Below are 24,124 nucleotides of genomic sequence, written 5' to 3' on the forward strand. Positions count from 1 at the left end.
GAAATAAAATCAGAATCAGTTGTTTTGAGAAACTCATATCTAAAATGCTTTCAAAAGACCTCTTAAATCAATTGAAAACTGATGTAAAAAAATCATTTGAAAACTTTCATTTCCATTGTGGAAATATATTAGCGTAAGTAAATAGAAAAATAAAATTATTTTACACTTTTTATTTTAAGAAGTTTGAAAACTTATTTTATTAGCTGAGTAATATTATTTCAAAATTTTGAGCTTGCTTATCTTTATTTTCAAAATATAGAGTTTAATGTGGGTTTATTTAATAGAGTTAATTGAAATGAATACATTGATTTTTGAGCTTGTAATTTATTTTAAAAAATTTAGTTTGTTTATCAATATTTTCACTATATATATTTTAATGTGGGTTTATTTGATAGAGTTAATTGAAATGAATACAGTGATTTTTGTTATCGATTTTGAATCTTATGATTTTGGTTGTATTTTTCAAAATTAAGGCATTGAACTTATAATTAATATGCTATAATTTTTAATAAATATATATATATATATATATATATATCCAACATGCAGTAATTTCTAAAGTTTTATTAAAAGTGACTTAACATAATATTCTTTTTTTTTGTACCAGTATGATTACTTTCAGTTTAATACAATTACCCAATAACTATTTAATTTTGAGTGAATTAGGTGAAAATCATAAAAGAAGTTGGAAATTAAAAAAACTACCTATGACACAAATTATGTGGGACTTAATGAAAATGTCAAAACTGTCTTTATTTGGTTTAATAGCATTCACCAAATAGTGAGTTATAATAACATTTAGGGGTAGCAGAGCCAAAACACATTTACCAAATAGTGGGACATAATAGTTTTGTGTATACATACACTAAAAAGCTTGGGTATGGAGTGCAAATACCTTTGAATTTTCATACTCTTAAACACTGGGGAAATTAAATTGATTTTCCAACTTTATTAAATAGCTTAGGTTTCTTCAACTAAAAGTAAAAATAAAATTACATAACTTTGATTGGGTAATATGAAGGTCATAGTGAATCACCAACAACACAAATTTTGAATTGTGGTATATTATTGAACCAAACATGCGTATTTTGGTATTTTATCCCCTCATTTTCTTTAATGGTGCCTAATGTATTTCTCTTTATATTCATAATATGGGTTATTTTTTCACATTTTCCTTTGTATATGTACATCAACTTAATATCCCAAAAGAATATGGGTTATTTAGTTGATGTATATACACAAAATGATTCCATAGTGCAAATATTTATGAGCAAATGAACATGTAAGAATTACATATCAAAATGTTCCTTAATTGAGACTTGGTAGCTTTCTCGAATGTCACCTTTACTTTTTTTTTTCAATTTTATTCCAAAGACAAAACAACGTTTTTTTTATTAATTTTAACGGTTGACTAACAATATGTTAGTCAAGGTAGTTTTTGAGTCAAAGAAACAAGTTCGGATAGAAAATTTGAATTTTTATTAAGTTTGGGTCGTATTTGGCACTAATCAATTGTTTGGAGCGTATTTAGCACGACAGAAATTGTTCAGGTCGAAATATACATTTTCCCTATTTTGAACTGTTTGAATTTGATATCAATAAAATTTATTAATTTAATTTATTTACTAGTTTAAAAAACATTAATATATGATAAAATAATTCTTCTATTAGCAATGAATATAATGGTGACATAAGCAAATTGGAAAAATTATTTCTCAAATAATGTGGTAGAAATTTCGTGGTGATTCATTATCATACTCTGTAGTTGTATGTGACGATGTTCACTTGTCGTTATCTTTTAATATCCTTCGTAAATAGTAGTGTTGATTAACTTTTTGAATAAAATATTTTTAGTGTTGAATGTTTTGTTACTAAAGGAATTTTTAAAGTTCAGGATACTTATTAGTGTACTTTTAACCATTTCATGATTAGTGTACTTATTAAAGCGAAAGATTTGGACCACTAAAATGTGGAATTACCCATCACAGACTCTTCAAATATTTCGGTAGAATTAAAAACCACATAAATCATCTAGTATTACTTATTTAATATGTTTTCTACTACTTTCTCCGTTTCACTTTATTTGTCGTTTTACACTTATGTACACGGCATACGGTGTGTATAAAACAAGGAAAAAACCAATATATTTACAAAAGGCCTCTATTTTCTTTTTAAATTAAGACAAGAATGTGTCAAATTACAGAATCTTGTAATTACTCTTCCTGCGACAGTGATCCCATGCAGCGATCCTCATCTGAACTTTCTCAAAATCAGAAACACGACATGGAATCGTGATCCGACCCGGTTGATCAAACCCGTGAACCCGCTCCGCTTGCTCCAACAATTCTCCGAACAATGGGTGATTAAAATAGATCACCGGAACTACAACCCGCCGCGTGTCGCCGTCTGATTCGCCGACGTGAACCACCAAATGTCCCTTCGGAACAACCTTTATCGAAGCAGACGTTCTCGGATCCTTACCCAGTCGGATCTGACTCTGGCCCGAATTCTTCTTGCCACCACACAGTCTCTTGGCTCTACGGCTTAGAGATCGTGCTAGTGAGCGGATTCCGGCGATCGGGTTTGTTATTCGGGTCGGACATTGACGTTTCATTGTTTGAGTTCTTTTGGATCGGATCCATCTAAAGATCTTGACGAATCTATGTCCAATCTTGAAACCTCTGACTCTCTTCATGCTTTGTCTGAAATCGAATTTCAAGAAATGGGTTTGCTCTCTCTCTGTATTTGTGTTTACAGCTGAAGAAAGACTGTTTTGTGTATGGGAAGGAAGCAACCTCTTTATATAGGGGTTTGAGCTGTGACCGTTGGATGGTAATATGTGATGTACGTGTGTTTTTTACATGTGCATGATGGATAGTTTTCCAAATTCAACATTTTTTCGGTAAACTAAATTCAATATTTTAAATACTTTTTCTGAGTTTTAATTTTAGATGTAATTTTAGATGTGCTTTTTATTCTTTTAAGTTAAGAAAAGAGTTTGTGAGGGAGAAAAAGGGGGATAGAGCACTTGTTTTCACTTTTCATTCCCCCAGTGAGAACATGTTTTTTTGTCAAAACAAAAGAATGAAAACCTAAAAAAATGAACATATCATACTTATCATAAAAATGGTATAAATTTCTTTAAAATTGTGGAGTTAAGGATATTTGTAGTCTATTTTGTAATTAATTAAATAATTTATATTTTAATGATATTTTTATATAAAATTATTTTTTCATAGATGTGCATATTAACCTAAGATATTTTACATTTTGATTTAATTGGAGTATAATTATTCAAGAATTTAACCTAACTAAACTACGTAGGTAGCATGTTTATTTGAGCTTGCTTTTCAAATTACGGAATTTCGAAATAGTTGACTTAAAACAAATATATAGATCCATTATATTTATTATTTACCAGACCACCTTAAGTTTGATTAATAGAATATCCGTTTGTTGTAAAAAAAATACAATTATGAAAATTCTAGCTCCAAATTACAATATTTTCATCAACTTTCATATACAATTGTATTTCCACTAAAAAAGGATTATATTTCCATTTGGGACGAGAACTCAGGACCTGAACATAAGAAGAAAAAGGACAAGAATTTTTCATCTCCACCACATCAATTAAGTTGACAATTACATTAATATATATACTTAGCATTTGTAAAAAATAGTTATTTATTCTTACTGATAAGTTAGTTATTTTGATCATTGTTACGTAACCACTAGTTGATTAATCTTCTGATTAAATAAATTTCATGTAAAGTAGTAATAACATGTTTCTTGTTGTGGCATCTAGAATGATATGATTTGATTTCTTATAATATACTCTATTATACGTTTAGTATGTCGTTTCTTTGAATAATACATAGCATATATATATGTGTATCCATGTATATAAACTTAGTAGGTATTAAATAAGATTTGTTTGCTTTGTTTATCATAGTTAAGTCAGATTTAATAATGGTTTTGATAAGACAACTTGGAACAACGCATCTATAAAATAGAGTTATAGTTCAGATATGGAGATTGCATAAGGTGGGATTTTAAATAATACAAATGAAAGCTTCAATTAACACTATAAAAATATAGAAGAGGTTGATGAAGACAAAAGACATACAAGTGTGTGGGACGGACATAGAGTGGGATCTGGTCGGCGGTCGACACGGCCGTGCGATCTTTGTAACATGCCCCGATTCACTACAAGTGCTTATATCTGTTTGAGAATTATTATTATTATTATTATTATTTTATTATTATTACTATTATTATTTTTATTATTGTTGTTGTTGTTTATTATACAAAAATCATTCTAGTTACTTTATTTAAAAGTTTTAAAATGTAAAAGCCATGCAAAACATGCATTTATTTCCAAATATATAAGCATAATTGATGCCATACACTCTTCTCTAAAGAAAGTTTGAGTTGGCGCACTGCCAATATTTTTCGATTGATACGTTAAGTAATCAGTCGACTCGATTTCTTGTTTGTAATAGCCAAAAATTACTTTGATGTTTGGGATCTTGTGGTCAAGTGATAAGAAGACGAAATTGAGACATCACCATGTTTCAACTTCGATATATCTGTTGCGCAAAACTAAATTTCATTATTTTTGGGATAGCTACACGGATATGAACTTCTGCTTACCGTTTGTTTGTATATATATCTGGAGAGATGGTATATATGTGACTGCATTTCTCTTTGGATTAGTCAGGGTTCTTCCATAGTTATAGAATTCCTCCAAGTTAATTAAAAACTTCTCTTTTGATGTTACATTTTCTTCTCTATATGATGAGTTTTAACGTGAGTTGGCCAAAACAATACTTTAGCTCATAAATATTTTTCTTGAACTCAGACGACTTAATTAAGTCGTCCGATAAGTCGTCCAGCTGGGAAGACTTTCCAGACGCCTTATTATAAGTCGTCTAATAAGTCGTCCAGATGGAAGACTTTCCAGACGACTTAATTAAGTCGTCCGATAAGTCGTCCAGCTGGGAAGACTTTCCAGACGCCTTATTATAAGTCGTCTAATAAGTCGTCCAGATGGAAGACTTTCCAGACGACTTAATTAAGTCGTCCGATAAGTCGTCCAGCTGGGAAGACTTTCCAGACGCCTTATTATAAGTCGTCTAATAAGTCGTCCAGATGGAAGACTTTCCAGACGACTTAATTAAGTCGTCCGATAAGTCGTCCAGCTGGGAAGACTTTCCAGACGCCTTATTATAAGTCGTCTAATAAGTCGTCCAGATGGAAGACTTTCCAGACGACTTAATTAAGTCGTCCGATAAGTCGTCCAGCTGGGAAGACTTTCCAGACGCCTTATTATAAGTCGTCTAATAAGTCGTCCAGATGGAAGACTTTCCAGACGACTTAATTAAGTCGTCCGATAAGTCGTCCAGCTGGGAAGACTTTCCAGACGCCTTATTATAAGTCGTCTAATAAGTCGTCCAGATGGAAGACTTTCCAGACGACTTAATTAAGTCGTCCGATAAGTCGTCCAGCTGGGAAGACTTTCCAGACGCCTTATTATAAGTCGTCTAATAAGTCGTCCAGATGGAAGACTTTCCAGACGACTTAATTAAGTCGTCCGATAAGTCGTCCAGCTGGGAAGACTTTCCAGACGCCTTATTATAAGTCGTCTAATAAGTCGTCCAGATGGAAGACTTTCCAGACGACTTAATTAAGTCGTCCGATAAGTCGTCCAGCTGGGAAGACTTTCCAGACGCCTTATTATAAGTCGTCTAATAAGTCGTCCAGATGGAAGACTTTCCAGACGACTTAATTAAGTCGTCCGATAAGTCGTCCAGCTGGGAAGACTTTCCAGACGCCTTATTATAAGTCGTCTAATAAGTCGTCCAGATGGAAGACTTTCCAGACGACTTAATTAAGTCGTCCGATAAGTCGTCCAGCTGGGAAGACTTTCCAGACGCCTTATTATAAGTCGTCTAATAAGTCGTCCAGATGGAAGACTTTCCAGACGACTTAATTAAGTCGTCCGATAAGTCGTCCAGCTGGGAAGACTTTCCAGACGCCTTATTATAAGTCGTCTAATAAGTCGTCCAGATGGAAGACTTTCCAGACGACTTAATTAAGTCGTCCGATAAGTCGTCCAGCTGGGAAGACTTTCCAGACGCCTTATTATAAGTCGTCTAATAAGTCGTCCAGATGGAAGACTTTCCAGACGACTTAATTAAGTCGTCCGATAAGTCGTCCAGCTGGGAAGACTTTCCAGACGCCTTATTATAAGTCGTCTAATAAGTCGTCCAGATGGAAGACTTTCCAGACGACTTAATTAAGTCGTCCGATAAGTCGTCCAGCTGGGAAGACTTTCCAGACGCCTTATTATAAGTCGTCTAATAAGTCGTCCAGATGGAAGACTTTCCAGACGACTTAATTAAGTCGTCCGATAAGTCGTCCAGCTGGGAAGACTTTCCAGACGCCTTATTATAAGTCGTCTAATAAGTCGTCCAGATGGAAGACTTTCCAGACGACTTAATTAAGTCGTCCGATAAGTCGTCCAGCTGGGAAGACTTTCCAGACGCCTTATTATAAGTCGTCTAATAAGTCGTCCAGATGGAAGACTTTCCAGACGACTTAATTAAGTCGTCCGATAAGTCGTCCAGCTGGGAAGACTTTCCAGACGCCTTATTATAAGTCGTCTAATAAGTCGTCCAGATGGAAGACTTTCCAGACGACTTAATTAAGTCGTCCGATAAGTCGTCCAGCTGGGAAGACTTTCCAGACGCCTTATTATAAGTCGTCTAATAAGTCGTCCAGATGGAAGACTTTCCAGACGACTTAATTAAGTCGTCCGATAAGTCGTCCAGCTGGGAAGACTTTCCAGACGCCTTATTATAAGTCGTCTAATAAGTCGTCCAGATGGAAGACTTTCCAGACGACTTAATTAAGTCGTCCGATAAGTCGTCCAGCTGGGAAGACTTTCCAGACGCCTTATTATAAGTCGTCTAATAAGTCGTCCAGATGGAAGACTTTCCAGACGACTTAATTAAGTCGTCCGATAAGTCGTCCAGCTGGGAAGACTTTCCAGACGCCTTATTATAAGTCGTCTAATAAGTCGTCCAGATGGAAGACTTTCCAGACGACTTAATTAAGTCGTCCGATAAGTCGTCCAGCTGGGAAGACTTTCCAGACGCCTTATTATAAGTCGTCTAATAAGTCGTCCAGATGGAAGACTTTCCAGACGACTTAATTAAGTCGTCCGATAAGTCGTCCAGCTGGGAAGACTTTCCAGACGCCTTATTATAAGTCGTCTAATAAGTCGTCCAGATGGAAGACTTTCCAGACGACTTAATTAAGTCGTCCGATAAGTCGTCCAGCTGGGAAGACTTTCCAGACGCCTTATTATAAGTCGTCTAATAAGTCGTCCAGATGGAAGACTTTCCAGACGACTTAATTAAGTCGTCCGATAAGTCGTCCAGCTGGGAAGACTTTCCAGACGCCTTATTATAAGTCGTCTAATAAGTCGTCCAGATGGAAGACTTTCCAGACGACTTAATTAAGTCGTCCGATAAGTCGTCCAGCTGGGAAGACTTTCCAGACGCCTTATTATAAGTCGTCTAATAAGTCGTCCAGATGGAAGACTTTCCAGACGACTTAATTAAGTCGTCCGATAAGTCGTCCAGCTGGGAAGACTTTCCAGACGCCTTATTATAAGTCGTCTAATAAGTCGTCCAGATGGAAGACTTTCCAGACGACTTAATTAAGTCGTCCGATAAGTCGTCCAGCTGGGAAGACTTTCCAGACGCCTTATTATAAGTCGTCTAATAAGTCGTCCAGATGGAAGACTTTCCAGACGACTTAATTAAGTCGTCCGATAAGTCGTCCAGCTGGGAAGACTTTCCAGACGCCTTATTATAAGTCGTCTAATAAGTCGTCCAGATGGAAGACTTTCCAGACGACTTAATTAAGTCGTCCGATAAGTCGTCCAGCTGGGAAGACTTTCCAGACGCCTTATTATAAGTCGTCTAATAAGTCGTCCAGATGGAAGACTTTCCAGACGACTTAATTAAGTCGTCCGATAAGTCGTCCAGCTGGGAAGACTTTCCAGACGCCTTATTATAAGTCGTCTAATAAGTCGTCCAGATGGAAGACTTTCCAGACGACTTAATTAAGTCGTCCGATAAGTCGTCCAGCTGGGAAGACTTTCCAGACGCCTTATTATAAGTCGTCTAATAAGTCGTCCAGATGGAAGACTTTCCAGACGACTTAATTAAGTCGTCCGATAAGTCGTCCAGCTGGGAAGACTTTCCAGACGCCTTATTATAAGTCGTCTAATAAGTCGTCCAGATGGAAGACTTTCCAGACGACTTAATTAAGTCGTCCGATAAGTCGTCCAGCTGGGAAGACTTTCCAGACGCCTTATTATAAGTCGTCTAATAAGTCGTCCAGATGGAAGACTTTCCAGACGACTTAATTAAGTCGTCCGATAAGTCGTCCAGCTGGGAAGACTTTCCAGACGCCTTATTATAAGTCGTCTAATAAGTCGTCCAGATGGAAGACTTTCCAGACGACTTAATTAAGTCGTCCGATAAGTCGTCCAGCTGGGAAGACTTTCCAGACGCCTTATTATAAGTCGTCTAATAAGTCGTCCAGATGGAAGACTTTCCAGACGACTTAATTAAGTCGTCCGATAAGTCGTCCAGCTGGGAAGACTTTCCAGACGCCTTATTATAAGTCGTCTAATAAGTCGTCCAGATGGAAGACTTTCCAGACGACTTAATTAAGTCGTCCGATAAGTCGTCCAGCTGGGAAGACTTTCCAGACGCCTTATTATAAGTCGTCTAATAAGTCGTCCAGATGGAAGACTTTCCAGACGACTTAATTAAGTCGTCCGATAAGTCGTCCAGCTGGGAAGACTTTCCAGACGCCTTATTATAAGTCGTCTAATAAGTCGTCCAGATGGAAGACTTTCCAGACGACTTATAATAAGTCGTCTGCGCAGTCTTTTGGATTGAAGTAAATACCTGACTCAAGATAGCAGCTTTCATTGATCTGCGGCCTCTGCTGCCCTCGTAAGCCAGTATCGGTGGAGACGGACTGTCTGCTCTGGGACCACCAATACTAGCACCCAATTCCGGCATAGCTGTGTACGTCTAGACCTGAAGAACTTGTATAAACCCATCCACGGTGTAACAGCCAGCAATTTCTTTGTTCCACAAAGAGTCCATCAGCACCTTAAACGCGACTCTCCCCCATGGATAATTCTCAAACCGTTCTAAATCCATCACTAGCCTTGCCAGAGTAGATCGTGTAGCGGTTGAAAACTTTCTCCCTTCAATGAATCCAGTGAAGATGGAGAGGTACGCGAGCCGCTTGCGATCTTCCCTGGACCAATCCCCGCATCTCTTCAGTGCTGCTATTATCTGATCAGTAGTTGGCCCAGCTTCCAGATGAACTCCCAGCATCCCCCAGAAAGAAACCATCTCTGGGGTAACGTCACATTTTGGTGTCTCAAGGTCCTCGATGTACTCGCAGTTTAGACCAGTGAGGTTTTCAAACTCTAACAGTGAAAACCTCAAAGGTTCTGGACCAACGAGAGACCACATCTCATACTTCTTCTTAATGTCCAGCTTGAAACTGAGCATGTAGTGAACCAGCCTTGAAGCCCAACCAAATCCCTGCTCCTTGAACTTGATGAAAACTCCCAAACTCGACTCCTTGAGCTCTTCAAATTCGTCATCAGTAAGAGCTTTCCTAAGAGCAGTATGCAACTTGCTGTTATCCGTATGATACGAAATGCTATTGTGGGCTTCTGGTTCTTCCCCTGATGTGTATAACCTACGGGGGAGTTCTGGAATATCCATCCTTTTTGTCTGCAAAATAATCAAAGACAACAATATAAGTCCAGACGACTTAGTAGACGACTTAAATTACTTACAAGTCTTCCAGTCGCAGAAGGAGTTGGAGTACTCGTCATTGCGGTTATAGATCTGAAAAAATAAACGTGAAACGGTGAGAATGAGTAAATTGATAGAGACAACGTTTTATGTTCATCTTTTCCTCGAGATTGATGACTTAGCGGCGTTAGGGTTTACAGAGAAACGGCGCTAAGGTTTACAGAGAAGAAGCGGCGGCGCTAGGGTTTAGAAGAAGCGGCGGCGCTAGTGTTTAGAACGTTGGTGACCACGGTGGCGAGGGCGACGGTTTGTTCGGAAATAGTGGAATCGGCGGCGCTAGGGTTTAGAGGAATCGGCGCGGCTAGGGTTAGAAGAAGCTGCGGCGACAACGGTGAGAATGAAGTGAGATAGATAGCCGATGTTGAGAACGATGGTTTGTTCGGAAATCGTGGGAATTCGAAATCGCCTTTGAGAGGGAGAACTGTTAGGGTTTCTGAATTTCGCGAAAAATGAAACAAAAAAAATAAAAATCACCTTATATATTGGGTAAATAATCCGGTTAGCTTTAAAATTACATTGGTAAACTTTAAGGTTTGGTCCGGTTTAGACGACTTATTCTGGCTGATAATGTACAACAGACGACTTAATATTTAGTCGTCTGTTTTCAGACGACAAAATATTAAGTCGTCCTAGACCCTAAAATGAACCCCTAAACTAAAATGACTAGATTAACTAACTAACCACGTTATAAAATCAAATTATACTTAAATAGTGTTTACTATACACAGAAATGAACACGCATAAGTAATTTTAAAAATTTTCAAAAACGGTTTTAATGCTTTCCAAAATCTAACCCTAAGAACACATACAATACTACAACATATGTTGATGAAACATAAACTTAAGAATATCATGACTCACTACTTTCACTCATCTATGCTGAAAACAATTGAAATTTGTTATATCTTAATTTATACCTCCTAAGACATATGTTAATTACATAATTCCCATTTTTCACTTATCAAAATATTTTTTACAAAATTTTTAAATTATGTTTAAGACTAACTGTCCAGACGACTTTAAGTTAAGTCGTCTGGACGACTTATTTTCAAGTCGTCTAAACAGACGACTTGCGAGGGGTAGAAACGTAAAAAGAATTCCGTTTTTTTGTTTGGTCACAAGGGGATAGTTGTAATTTCAATAGCCTTTTAGGTTACTTTTGCCTTTGACCCAAGTTGGGGTATTGTTTTGGGTTTTACTCCAAGTTTTGAGTCACACTTGGCAATTCTCCCTATATAGTAATATTGCGATTGTACATGTGTAAATCTTACAAAGTCGTGTACTGATTAGCCATTTATTAATTCTGCTTTCTTTTTATCATTCTCACTGTTTATGAAAAAGCTTTGCAAAAATAGAACGAACGAACGAACTTTTCTCAAAATTTTGCTAGAACATTAACTCTTAACTCAAATTAGTAACCATCGTTATCTCACAGAACATATTTTAAAATTCTTTCGTCTCTCTTCTTGCATTTGTTCCTTTTTCCAAACCCAAATTCTTTTTCTAAAAAAAACAAAAATTTAGAACGTGTAACGTTCGATATATCTATCGGAATATAATGCGTAGAGAATAATATATTTTCAAGGCGTTACGATAAACGACACACGTTTTGTAAGTTGTAACTCTTTCTTATTCTTTCGTCACACACTCTTTTAGATTCTCCTCTCTTTTGCCCATCCACTATTTCAAAAGACAAAGAGATATAATCCAGTTGCTACGATTTACATTTTATAACAATTGAAAACGTGTTAATTTAGTTGGAGGTAGAAAAGGGAAAAAGAAGAAAGAACTTCCAAACCTTTATGGAAGTAGAAACTAACAGTTTTATGTACTTATGTAGTTATGTTTACCTAACACTGAACCATGCATATACATTTGTCATTTCTTCTTATCTTTCTGATGTTATTTAAATATCATTTTCAATAAATATTTAAAGCTTATTCATACACATGACAATATTACATCATCAAAGAATCCAACAGGGGCGGATGGAGAGCGCCCCTAATCCAAATAAACATAGTGGGGAGTTTTTTGAACAAATTGCACCAAAAAGAAATTTAGATTTTTTCAAATATGACTCAAAATTTGAAGTTAACACACAAAAATGATCCATGTTTTTTTTTTTTAACTTTCATTTGCCATATTCACGCTAGAAGTTCGAGCTATTCACGAAAATACAATTATTATTTATTTTTTAACTTTTTTCAAAAATGAATATATTACTCATTCATCATCATCTTCCTCATTTATTTACAACATTGTTATTGTTATCAAAACACCAACCACAATGAACAACCAATTTCAAGCTCTAAATGCACATAAAATTAACATATACATCTTCGTATACTCATTTTTAACACACACAAACCATTTCCCTTTAACATATCTCTTATTTCATCCAAAAAATTATAACTTCTTTTTTATTTCAAAAACTTTAAATTTATTATAGTTACTCAAGTTCATGATTCATGGTCAAGAAAGTAACTTCCATTAAGAAGTTATAAGTCATGTGTGCTTGTAAAGCTAAACATGAATTTTACCTGATCAAAAAATAATATTTGATTTTTTTTCAGATCTGTTCGCGAAGAAGAGTTCTAAAAAAGTCTTCTGGTCAATGCATAGATTAGTTTTGCAATTAACCTTTTGTGTGTGTTTTAAATAAGACTTCTCTAGAAATCTTCTAACTTTTCTTGGTCAACAAAAAATAAACGAGAAGACTTCTTAAGAAGTATTTTTGGATAAGAAAGTTAATTTTGAAATTGACCAAAGTCAGAAAATTGACTTTTTATAGAAGACTTCCCGAGAAATCTTCTTTACTGTTAGATGAAGTCTTTTCACTATCGCAAGAAGTCTGCAATTGACAACTAATAGTAAAAATTTTAGTATTAATGAGAAGACTTCTCGAATTTTATTCCGAATATTTGGTCAAACCTTTTGTTACGAGAGACGACTTCTAAAGATTTTTTTTTTTGAAAAAGTCAAATAAAATCGATTGCAAAAGTAACCTACGCAGATTTCTTGCGACAGCGAAAAGATTTCATGTGAACGTGAAAAGACTTCTCTAGAAGTCTTCTTGGAGAACACTTCTCTAGAAGTCTTCCAAGAAAAATTCAAATATATGAAAGCCTTCTCTAGTATTTTGGAAGATTTGTCAAATTCAAAATTAAGCCAATATTTACAAAAGAGGATTTCTCAAGATTTCTGTTGTAGAGTAGACTTCTCTAAAAGTCTTCTTTTGTAACTTTACAATTGCAAAAAATGACGACATAAATGGAAGACTTCCAAAGAAGTCTTTTTTCGTAAAAGTCTTCTACGTCAATGTTTAATAAACTTTCATTTTCTCTATAATTAAAATAATTTTTTTAATATTTTCTTATTAACTCATGTATATCAGTTAATATTGGAGCTCCTTGATGAAATTCATAACTTATTTGGTGATAATTATGGATTTCAAATATTCATGTTTACTAACGGGTGAGAGGGAGATCAACGATGAAGATCAACGATGAAGATCTTAACAAAAAATAAAGAATATTATGTCTTAGTTTATCGAAGTGAAACGGTTATATAAAAACATGGGCCAGTTAAATTAAAGCAAAAAAAAAATTTAAACCACCAAAATATTTCCTACGATAATTCTCTTTTTTGGTGTGTAGTTTATTTACTTTTAAAAACATATTGGTTCAAGTGGCTTGTTAATTTTGATAGTGGTTCCTCTGTTTTGGGGATTGTAACTGATCAGCCTCAGACTATATAAAATACTGTAATGTTATATATATATTTAGCGTACAATCCATTCTTATTTTTTTTGTAATATATCCGTGATTAAAAAACTAATTTGCTAAATTTTGAAAAAAAAATGGGGAAATATCCAAAATATAGGGTGACGAACACGAACAAGTAAACAACTTTTAACTAAAAATAAGTTTTTTGAAAAAAACTAAACTTAAATTAGTATCATTTTATTAATGATGTCAAATAATTTCCTCATTTATTTAAATAATATCAACTTGTATTAATTTTGTAAGTAATGTTAATGAAAACTAGAAAATGTATCAGTTATATAACTGATGTAAACTCATATTTATATCAATTTTTAAAAAGTGATGTAACTTAGTATAGATTTATATCAATTTTATTGAATTGATGCTAATAATTTGACAACAACGTCAGTTATTATAACTGATGTTAAACACATATTATTTGTATCATTTATCAATGAGTAGTTTGAAAAAAAAATCATTTACTTTTATGATACCATTTATGTGATGTAATATGATCCTTTTTGTAGTTATATAAATAATATAAGGAATAAAGGTCATATTCCGAAATTTATTATAAATTTGTTATCAAACACACCTAGTAATAAAAATAACTTTTTGTAATAAAAATAAAAGATCTCTTTCGAACATATTAGATGATCTTTGAAAATTACAAAAAATAATCATCTTAAAAACAAAGTACAAATTTGATATAATAAAAATTTATAGAAAAGTATTACTATATTTGAAGAACTTCAAATTATAAAAAGTCATATCAAAACTTTTTGTTATGGCTTTAGATTTTATTGCTTTACAATTTTATGGAAAGCTCCAAAAAAATGCTTTGGATTTTTGGTTCTATAGATCACTTGTACAACTGTAGGTTATTTCAAAAGCTATCATTTTGAAATTTTTATTAAAGCTTGATTGATGTGAATTTAGTATTGTAGAAATAAATGGGGTTGGACAACATCCACAACCATTACCAATCACACCCATAGTATTTTCAATAAGTCCTACATTTATATTGTATTTTTAGTAGGATTTACCATTAAGAAATTCACGTAATATCTTATTAGTATTTTTTTTAAAAAAATAGATGATTAAAAATATAGCATAACTAGAAAACTACCAAACTAATAAACAAATATTTATACGTCTTTTATTTACAAACATATACCACCATTTAAAAAAACTATGCAATATTAAATTGATATTTTGAAAAAACCTAGACCAATATGGATGTTGAAAAACATATTTCATCTTATAAATTTGAATGCAAAATATAATATTATATTTAAATTCTCCAAATTTATATCCGCAAATTTGCGGACATCTACCTTAATAATATATAAATAAATTTGAAACAAATTCCAGTGACTATTTATCAAAATGAAAACATAAATTTACCACCAGCAAAGGAAATAAAAATCAGCATAAAGCCATTCGCATCAAAATAATATTATTTCCGTTGAGAAATTCTAGTTAAGAATCTATGTACACAAATGTCCTAACTATCAAATCGATGATCGCACCCGTAGTTCTAACCAGTTTACCAATGTAAGAGACACATGTGACATGACAACTAAAGTTTAAAGGGAAACGGGAACGTATAATCTAAAATTTTAAAAGTTAAAAAAAAACTAATTATATGATACAAGTGCTATGATATGTTATATATCTGTTGAAATTCTGACCAGATCGCCTTTATGTTATTGTATGAGCAACTGGTTAAAAAGATGAAAAAAATATCTAGAAAAAGAAAAGAGAGAGAATCCATATCAAAACAGAGCTTGAGACAGTGAAAATGGTGTTCGTCTGAATAAAAGTGAGTGTTGGTGGAGAGCTATCATAGTCTTTTTTTATGATGGTAATCAGACGCAGATGAAGATTGCTGCTGAAAATTATCGTTTGGAACACGATGATTAGAGGATAATCAAGCAAGATTATCATATGATGGAGAGATTGATGTCAGCGTTAACAGATATATCTAGTTCCCGATTTGCTCTCGTGAAATAAAAAACCTTAGCTTATGCTTACAAAATAAAAATTAGATTTATTTTTGAATATATACATTATAAAGCCCAAGTTTCATATCTATAAAAATGGATAAAATCATAAGTGACATCAATCAGGAACTATATATATCTAGTTCCTGATTTTCAGTTAAAAAAACGGGTAATAATAAAGTTCAATTTTTTTTTTAGTAATAATAATATAAAATAGAAATCAATAACGCAACAGTAGTAACGCGATGAAGGCGACTCGAGCCAAACTCATGTGGCTAGTGAACAATTAGACGCGCGTTACTGTATCATCGTAGTACAAAGACAAGGAACAACTAAAGAAAGTCAGAACCAGAGGTGTTTGCAGGCAAGAAGACAAAATATAAACAAATAAGTAATTTTGTTCTTAATCCACCAATCATATATGGATCTTAATGTTTTCCTGCCACATATTAATTATTTGATATTGTGTAGTATTACTTATTGATTAGTCATCACGGGATTAATTAATTATTTTCATTTACATGACCGTCATGAAATTGTGGAGACGCTTTTAGTAAATGTCAATTACACAAATACTTTTAATATGATTTGCTTGGTTTAATTTTATAAGCATTATTAAAGAATCAAAAATGGAATCAAATAAGAAGAGAAAAAATCATGTGGAGCAAATTTTTGAAAGGTAGGACTTAAAAGGTAACGAAAACAAAATAGATACTAAATCCGACCTATGTTCAGTAACTTTTAATCCTTTTTTTTTGGTAAACATGTAACTTTTAATCTTGACATTGTGCTTTTTTATTAGTTTTATGCTTTTTCACTTTTAGCTTTGTTTTACTTTCTGCTAGATTTTTGCTTATATTATTTTATTTTAGGTTTTCGTTTTCTTCAAATATTAGTGTCTAATTCTTTTGTAGATACGTGGTTGGTTGGTGTTAAAGAATCTGGATGCAGTTGGAGTGTTTTGATTTAGGCATTTGCTAGTGTTGTTTCCATTTGTGCTGGTCAGACACAATATACTTTTGGTGTTTAAATGGCAATTTTTCCTTCAGATTTGGTCCTGTTGTCCTCTCTTACCTATTTCGTGCTTTCGGCTCTATTTGGAGGTATTCTATACCAATTGAGAAGTCAAAACTAATTCCAAGGAGAGGAGCAACCAAGCATAGACCCTTTTTCGGATTTGCAGATGGACTGTAAGAAGAGGTCAATATCCGTGTAGATGTTCAGAAACAACATGACTTAGTTTCGTGCACCAAGTGAACTGAATCTAAAACGTGTTGGCACCTTAAATCCGTCACATTACCACTCGACCAAAAGGTCACGGTCCGTGTTTTTAGTTTTTTCTTCAGACTTTTTTTGTTAAACTGTTATTCTAGATGCAAAATATGGTTCTTCGATTTCTCTTTACCTCTTTTTTTTGTCATCAACAAACAGACTCATATAGACTCTGTGAACCAATCCGGTAACTCCGCATCCATGTGAATGACGAAAGACGATTGTTTTCTAGCACATCGTGCTAGACTATCCGCCTTTTGATTTTCCGTCCGAGGTACATGAATGATCTCTGAGCTAGTAAAACGTGTCTTCAGTAACTTTATGTCGTGCAGATAACTCTAAAACGCCGGTCATTCTTCTGGTTCCGAAACCATCTTCACCAATTGAGAACAATCCGTAGCAAAAGTAACTTGAAACTGATGTAAATTCCTCATACATTTCATTGCCCATATCAACGCTTCCATCTCTGCATGAAGAGGTGAAAGAAATGCCCTAGTATTCCTTGCACCCATCAATCCCTGAAAACCCTCGAGTATGCTATACCATCCTTGACCTGAATAAGGTTCTTTATCTTTCCAGGAACCATCTATAAAGCACCAACGATCGACCCTCGGCTGACGATTCAAAACCTCAGTCTGTTGTGGTGCTTGCTTAGTCTTCATCACCTGAGCCTCAGCCCAAAGTGTTGATTCAGTTTCTGCAAGCGTAAGTATATCTCTTGGGTCAATATCCAAATTACTAAAGACCTTATTATTCCTTCTTTTTCAAATATACCACAATATCCATGCAAAATGATGATCTTCCATCTTCGGGAGTAACCTCCAGAAAAGATGATCCATGTTCATAAATAGAGAACTAGTGAGGAAGTAGACTGGGTTAGACGGTATCTTTGACAAAGCCCAAACTTGACGCGCAGGAGGACACTCAAAAAACACATGGTTTATTGATTTCTCCTCAACTCCACATCTAACACAACAGATATCTCCCTTCATTCCTCTTGCTTGCAAATTCTTCTTAACAGCTATACATTCGGATAACATTTTCCATAAAAAGTGCTTAATCTTCGAAGGGCATCTCACCTCCCAGTAGAACGCTTTTAGAATATACACTGTGGGACCATAAAACACTGGTTGTTTTGCCTTGTCCGGATAGACCCGTTCTAACTGATGTCCTGATTTAACCGAATATTTCCCATTATTTGTGAAGTTTCATTCATTCCTATCCACCATCTGAGTCTTACTCAAAGGAATACTTTCAATAATTTGAGCATCCTGGGGATCCACCAAATTCCGAATTACTTGCGACTTCCAAGTTCGTGAAATTAGATCTATCAAAGAGTCCACTGTGAGGTCCTGATAAGTGTCATGATGATTTTTGTTTGCTGGTTTCGGACGAGTGGTTGGGAGCCATGGATCACTCCATACAGAGATAGAGGACCCCGTTCCCACCTTTTTGATTAGTCTTTTGCAAACCAGAAATCTAGCAGATATAATATTCTTCCAACCATACGACGGGAAGTATGAACGGATCGGTTCTATGGGTGAGGCATTCCTATAGTACCGTCCTTTACCTCAATTTTATAAATAAGTGTGGTTTCATATTCTTTATAGTTGGTTGGTTTAGATTGATTTCTTGTGCCTCACCATGTTTTGGAGATTATAGTTTCAACAATATAAAAAACATCAATTTGGTGTTTTTACCTCATTAAGCTTGACAAAGTATAACATGTAACAAAAAAGCTTTGATAAAGATTTTATTCTTATACTTAGAGTCTGATTCGCAATTGTTACAAATACAAGTGCAAAAGTTAATAGATGGGTGATTGGAGTTTTAAACATTAATAAGCTATTTGCACAAATGACATAAGAATGAGAAATGGTGAAACTATTCACATATGATTGGTTAACAATCAAATTCAGAAGTTTAATAATAAATTAACAGTAGTAAACTAATATTTACTTATAAAAGTATCAAAATCATAATATTATAATAAATATAAAATTATTAATTTAATATAATTAATAGTACTATGCATTTTATCTAGTTTTAGTTTGGAGACAATTAATAACTTCTAATAAAAATTATTCCTTGTATGAAGATTATATTGTATTTTTAAAAATTCTTTTGTTGATCTCTCTATGTATATATATAAGTGGTTACATAAAATTTTATAGAAAATATTTTGGTTCAAATTCTTACAAATATAAATTATGATACTCGTTAGTGTAATAATTTTTTTTATTTACTTGACCGCAACTGAAAATGATAGAAAAATCAAATTTTGATTTTGAGAATTTAATCTTAAACGATATATTAACAATATTTAAGCATAGATGTTCATGTATCCGTTTTGGGTCAGGTATTTCGGACTTTAGGTTTAATCTTCCTACGATCAGTTCTAATATTTTTTAAGAAGGGGTCAGGTTGAATAATAACTCTTCGGATCAGTTTTAATTTGTAATACATCATAAAACCCATAAAGTAACCATATATCATTAGGATTCGGGTTATATCAATTCGATTGGAATATATCTAAAATAAAAAACAATTAAACAAAACATAAGAAAATAGTTAGACTGAATAGAAAATAATCCACCACATATCAAGTTGATAAAATAACAACAAAGTGTTAAATCAAGTATGAAAACAAAAAAAAATTATTTGTAAACAATATCCATTATTTATAGATAGAGTTGATTTGTTATTTCAAAAAGCAAATTATAAATTACTTATTTATAGATAACTTCATACTTTAAAGTATTTGTTTAATTTTTAATACTTATTTTATATATCATATAAAAATAAAAATTGAATTGAGTATCTGAGTTACTTATATATGTTTCAAATATTTCTATTAAACTATTACTTTGGAATTTTTGGGTTACTCGTTTGGGTTCGGTCATTAACATTTCGGGTTATTTGTAACACCATACAAGATTCATTCAGATATTTTTACGTATTGGATCACTAAAATCGGATTTTTTAGTTTGTGTCTGGTTCTGGTTTGAATTTCGGATCATAGATATTATGCCCAGCCCTAACAATATATGTTGTGATTGCTATAAAATGCTAACAACCGCAACAAACACATCGTTTTGCAGATAGTAGAGGTAAAACCAATTCAAACCCATATTTTGTAGCTTTGTTTTATAAGTTATAATTCTTTTCATATATATATGAAGGCAATCTTCCATACAAGATACTTACTGTATGATTGTAGTGGATTCGTCCTACTCTTTCAAATACATATGTGAAACTTTAACCCGAGGTATGTTATTAGGATAAGTGGAGACAATAGCCAACAGCTGAGGGATCCAACGCCCAGGTGAAACGAGAACTTGTGTCAGGGACAAACCCCTCTTTATAAGCAAACGGAAACTTAGAAGAAAATGCTTTAAGGCAACTACATTTTAGCTTGCTGGGAAGTTGAAGGCCACACGCTAAAGCCTAAAGCAAAGGAAGAACCATCTGAATTTCTTTAAAAAGAGTAAAAAGAGCATGACTAAAAAGTTAATTCGTCAAAGTTAAAAAAAAAATATATATGTTTATTTAAAAGAAAAAATATTTCAAATAGAAATTTTAAATATAAATTTATAAAAATATGTGAAATATAAATTAAAGTAGAAAATAAGAGAATCAAATAAATATTTGGATATTATTTAAATGGAAGGTAATTTCATTTTATTTAGTTTGACAGATAATTTAATTTATTTTTCTTCTTTTACATATTATAAATATTAAAGTGTAAATTTTTTGTATACATATACCCAATTTAAATAATATATAAATATACAGTATCATGTTTCAAAAATAAGTAAAATATTATCCTGTTATAAATTGGCAGTGTCGAACTGTTAAATTTTGTGTATACATAAACCTAATTTAATCAGTATATAAATATACAGTGTCATGTTTAAAAATAAAGATATACTATTAAACTCAACTCTATAAAGAGAAATTGTAAATCTATTTACACTCTTTATATGAATAAAAATTATGTAAATAATAACTGAACCATCTAATTTTCAGAATTTAATATATTAAATTTACTTGCTATAAAAATTCATTTAGTAGACATACGTATTAGTTACTATTATACATATACAACCAAATTACTTATGGTCCTATTCATTTGCTTAGTATATTTAGCCTTGACCTTAGATATCACAGTTTGTCATATTATATGGGTTGCATGTTTCTTACTTGTCATGTACAAAAACCACCAGAAAATTATCATAGACAATTGTTTTTAGGGAAAATTGGGAAAAAAAGACACTTTCAAGTTTGATTTGTCTCAATAAGATTTTTTGAAGATTTTTTGGGAAACTAGGATTTTATTTCTTGTTAATACCATAATGCCCTTGTAATTAACCAAATAATATGAATTTTAAATATAAATTATAATTTTCGTAATTGATTTAATATTAATTAAAAAAGTAAAAAAAAACAAGTATAAACAAGGGAAAAAGAAATACGGTTAAAGAGTTTAAGGTAAATCTAATAACCCTTTTTTATCTCGTCTTCTCTGTCGTTTCTCTTCACTCCTTCTGTGGCGATTTAGGGTTAAAAGTTCTTCATCATGGTTCTGTGAATCCTTTCCTCTCTAACCTCGTTCTCTAACCTCGTCTTCGTCAATTTCCTCTTCGTTCTCAAACACTACATCCAACGAAATCGAAGTCTTCTTCCTCAACGAGTTTCGTCCAACGGTTCTTTGCAAAATCGAAGTGTTCTTCCGTCAATTTCATCAAAATCTCACGTTTCTTCACACTAAGTATGTGATTTCTTCTATTGATTCTCTTAATAGATCCCTTGTCTAAACCCAAGATTTGACTAAGACCGATTTGTCATCTTTCTTCAACTAAGTTAGTTCCCTTAGTTTTATGGGTTGATTAATCATCTTAAAACCGATTTGCCATGCATGTTACTGTTTTTGATTTGTAAAGAGTATTGATTTAGGTTTTTGGAAAGGGGAAATTTTTGTGTCTCGGAATATTATACTAGTTGTCTTTCGATTATAATGTTACACAATTAGATTCGTTGATGTATGTATGTAATGGTTGTTGTTCTGTGAAAAGTTAGATATAGGTGGAACATGTGTTTTAAAGTACATAGATTGTAGAAGTGAAAGTATATTTTGGTTCTTATCTTTTGTTTCTGCTCTTATTTCAATATTTTATCTTTGATTGTAGGTATGTCTGGGGAGTTACCAAAGCGGCTTATTAAGGAGGGTGAGGAGACCCAAGTGACTCAGATCAATAACAACTGCAGAATGGTATGTTATATGGAAAGGTTGGAGGAATGGCTGCCAAAGGAGTTGAAAGAAGTGAAGAAAGATCGGGTTTTTGCTCCAACTTTTAAGCTATACAAGAATGGTTTGGGTTACTCGGCGAGAGTGATACACAGCTTCTTGTGTAGGGAGCTGGTGACTTACAAAAACTATGAGCTCTAGTTTGCGTTTGCGAGGAGACCACTTCGATTTTCTTTGGTAGAGTACCACGCAGTTACCGGCCTTCAGTGCGATACTAGTCTATCACGTAAGGAGTTGGTTGACTTCGAGGATGATGGTGGTTTCTGGAGCACAGTGGTGAGGAGAAAAGAGGGAGTAACTATCTTGGACCTTTGGAAGAATCACCATGAAGCTGTTAAGAAGTGGAGTAATGATGATTAACTAAGACTGGTGTATCTGTGCATCATTGTGACTATGGTTTGGGCGAGAGGTGAGAAGGATAATATCCCCTTCAAGTATATCAAGTTGGTCATGGATCTTGAGAATGTTCGAAAGTATCCCTGGGGAGTTGCCTCTTTTGACTTTCTCTGCGAGTCAATAGCTAAAACACGGGACAAACTGAAGGAAAAGACTACTAGTTACGTGTTAGATAGCTTCTCCTACGCCTTGCAGATTTGGACAATGGAAGCGGTACCAAAGATTGGAAAGCTCTGTGGAAAAAAATTGGACAAGGGTTTTATGAACGGTCCTAGATGCGTAAACTGGATGAGAGCTGCAAAGATTTCATACAGGGAGTTCAATAGGTTGGAGAACATCTTTACATCCGAGGTAAATATTCTAATTTAAGGTGATTGCATCCGGTTTTAATGAGTGTTTAAATCTAACCTTGTTTACGTTTTATGTGTAGGATGACATCTATTCATACATCTCGTGGAGTGGGAATTATGAAGTGGTTGTGAATGCTGCTTTTCGCAGAGCTGATGAGGTGGAGGATGATAGAATCAAGGTTCTCATGAAGATGATACATACTAAGCATGACTTCAGTGACCACGTTTGGGAGTTCGAAGAGACACCAGAGTTTTCTTGGGGGCTTCATGACAAACAAGGAGAGGATGATGAGGTAGCTGAGAATGATGAAGAAACTCCCAAGAATGATGAAGAAGATGGGAGTGATGAAGACTTTCGAACTCCAAGAGGATCATCGAACAGAGTCTCCGGAGCTAGAAAGGGAAAGAAGAGGCTCCCGGATCGTGGAATGGAAAAAAGGAAGCAAAAGATTCTCTCTTCTAGACCACAACAGACGCCTTTTAATGAATATATGAAGAGCTTTATTGCGCAGTTGTTTGAGCAGAATTTTTCTGCAATGGAAGAGAGGCTACAAAAACATATGGGTGAAAGATTTGAGAAAATGCAGTCTGAGCTTAAAGGTTCACTTAAGGATGCAAGGGTTGAAGTTGACGATATAGAGCCATCGACGAGCAAGCCATCACCTAGCAAGCCATCGCCTATCAAGCCATCGCCGAGAAAGTCATCGTCGAGCAAGCCACCACCGAGCATTCCATCTCCAAGGAGGTCCAAACGCTTGGTAAAGAACTCCTAGTCTTCATCACTCTCCTCAATGTTTTTTTCACTTGTTTAGTTTTCATGTATGTTTGTGATAATTTCATCTATGTATCGGCGTGAAATGTTGTGTGTTTAATGTAGTCTCATTTTGGAAGTGTGGTTTGTTATGTGAACTTTGTATAAGATATGCATGGAATGGATGTTATTGTATCAGTTTTTTTATGTGTTGCTTGTGTATTTTTGAATTAACAGGATGTGAATTTGAGTCAAGCAGATGATATGGACGAAGATATAGGTACCCAAGGCCTTGAAGGGCTTTCTCAGTTTTCGTATGTGCCCGGCTTTGATCCATCGCAGACCAATAAGGAC

At 33.9% G+C, this 24,124-nt stretch overlaps 1 protein-coding gene across 1 annotated transcript; it reads right to left on the bottom strand.

Annotated features, from left to right (window-relative positions):
• Positions 1-2,073: 2,073 nt before the first annotated feature.
• On the bottom strand, positions 2,074-2,761 carry LOC106333565 (auxin-responsive protein SAUR36-like). The gene has a single exon (XM_013772001.1). The coding sequence runs from the start codon at positions 2,693-2,695 to the stop codon at positions 2,198-2,200; it is 498 nt and encodes a 165-aa protein (XP_013627455.1). The 5' UTR covers positions 2,696-2,761; the 3' UTR covers positions 2,074-2,197.
• Between the last annotated feature and the right edge of the window lie 21,363 nt (positions 2,762-24,124).

The sequence above is a fragment of the Brassica oleracea genome, chromosome C3 (genome assembly GCF_000695525.1).
Source record: "Brassica oleracea var. oleracea cultivar TO1000 chromosome C3, BOL, whole genome shotgun sequence".
NCBI classification, from domain to species: Eukaryota; Viridiplantae; Streptophyta; class Magnoliopsida; order Brassicales; family Brassicaceae; genus Brassica; species Brassica oleracea.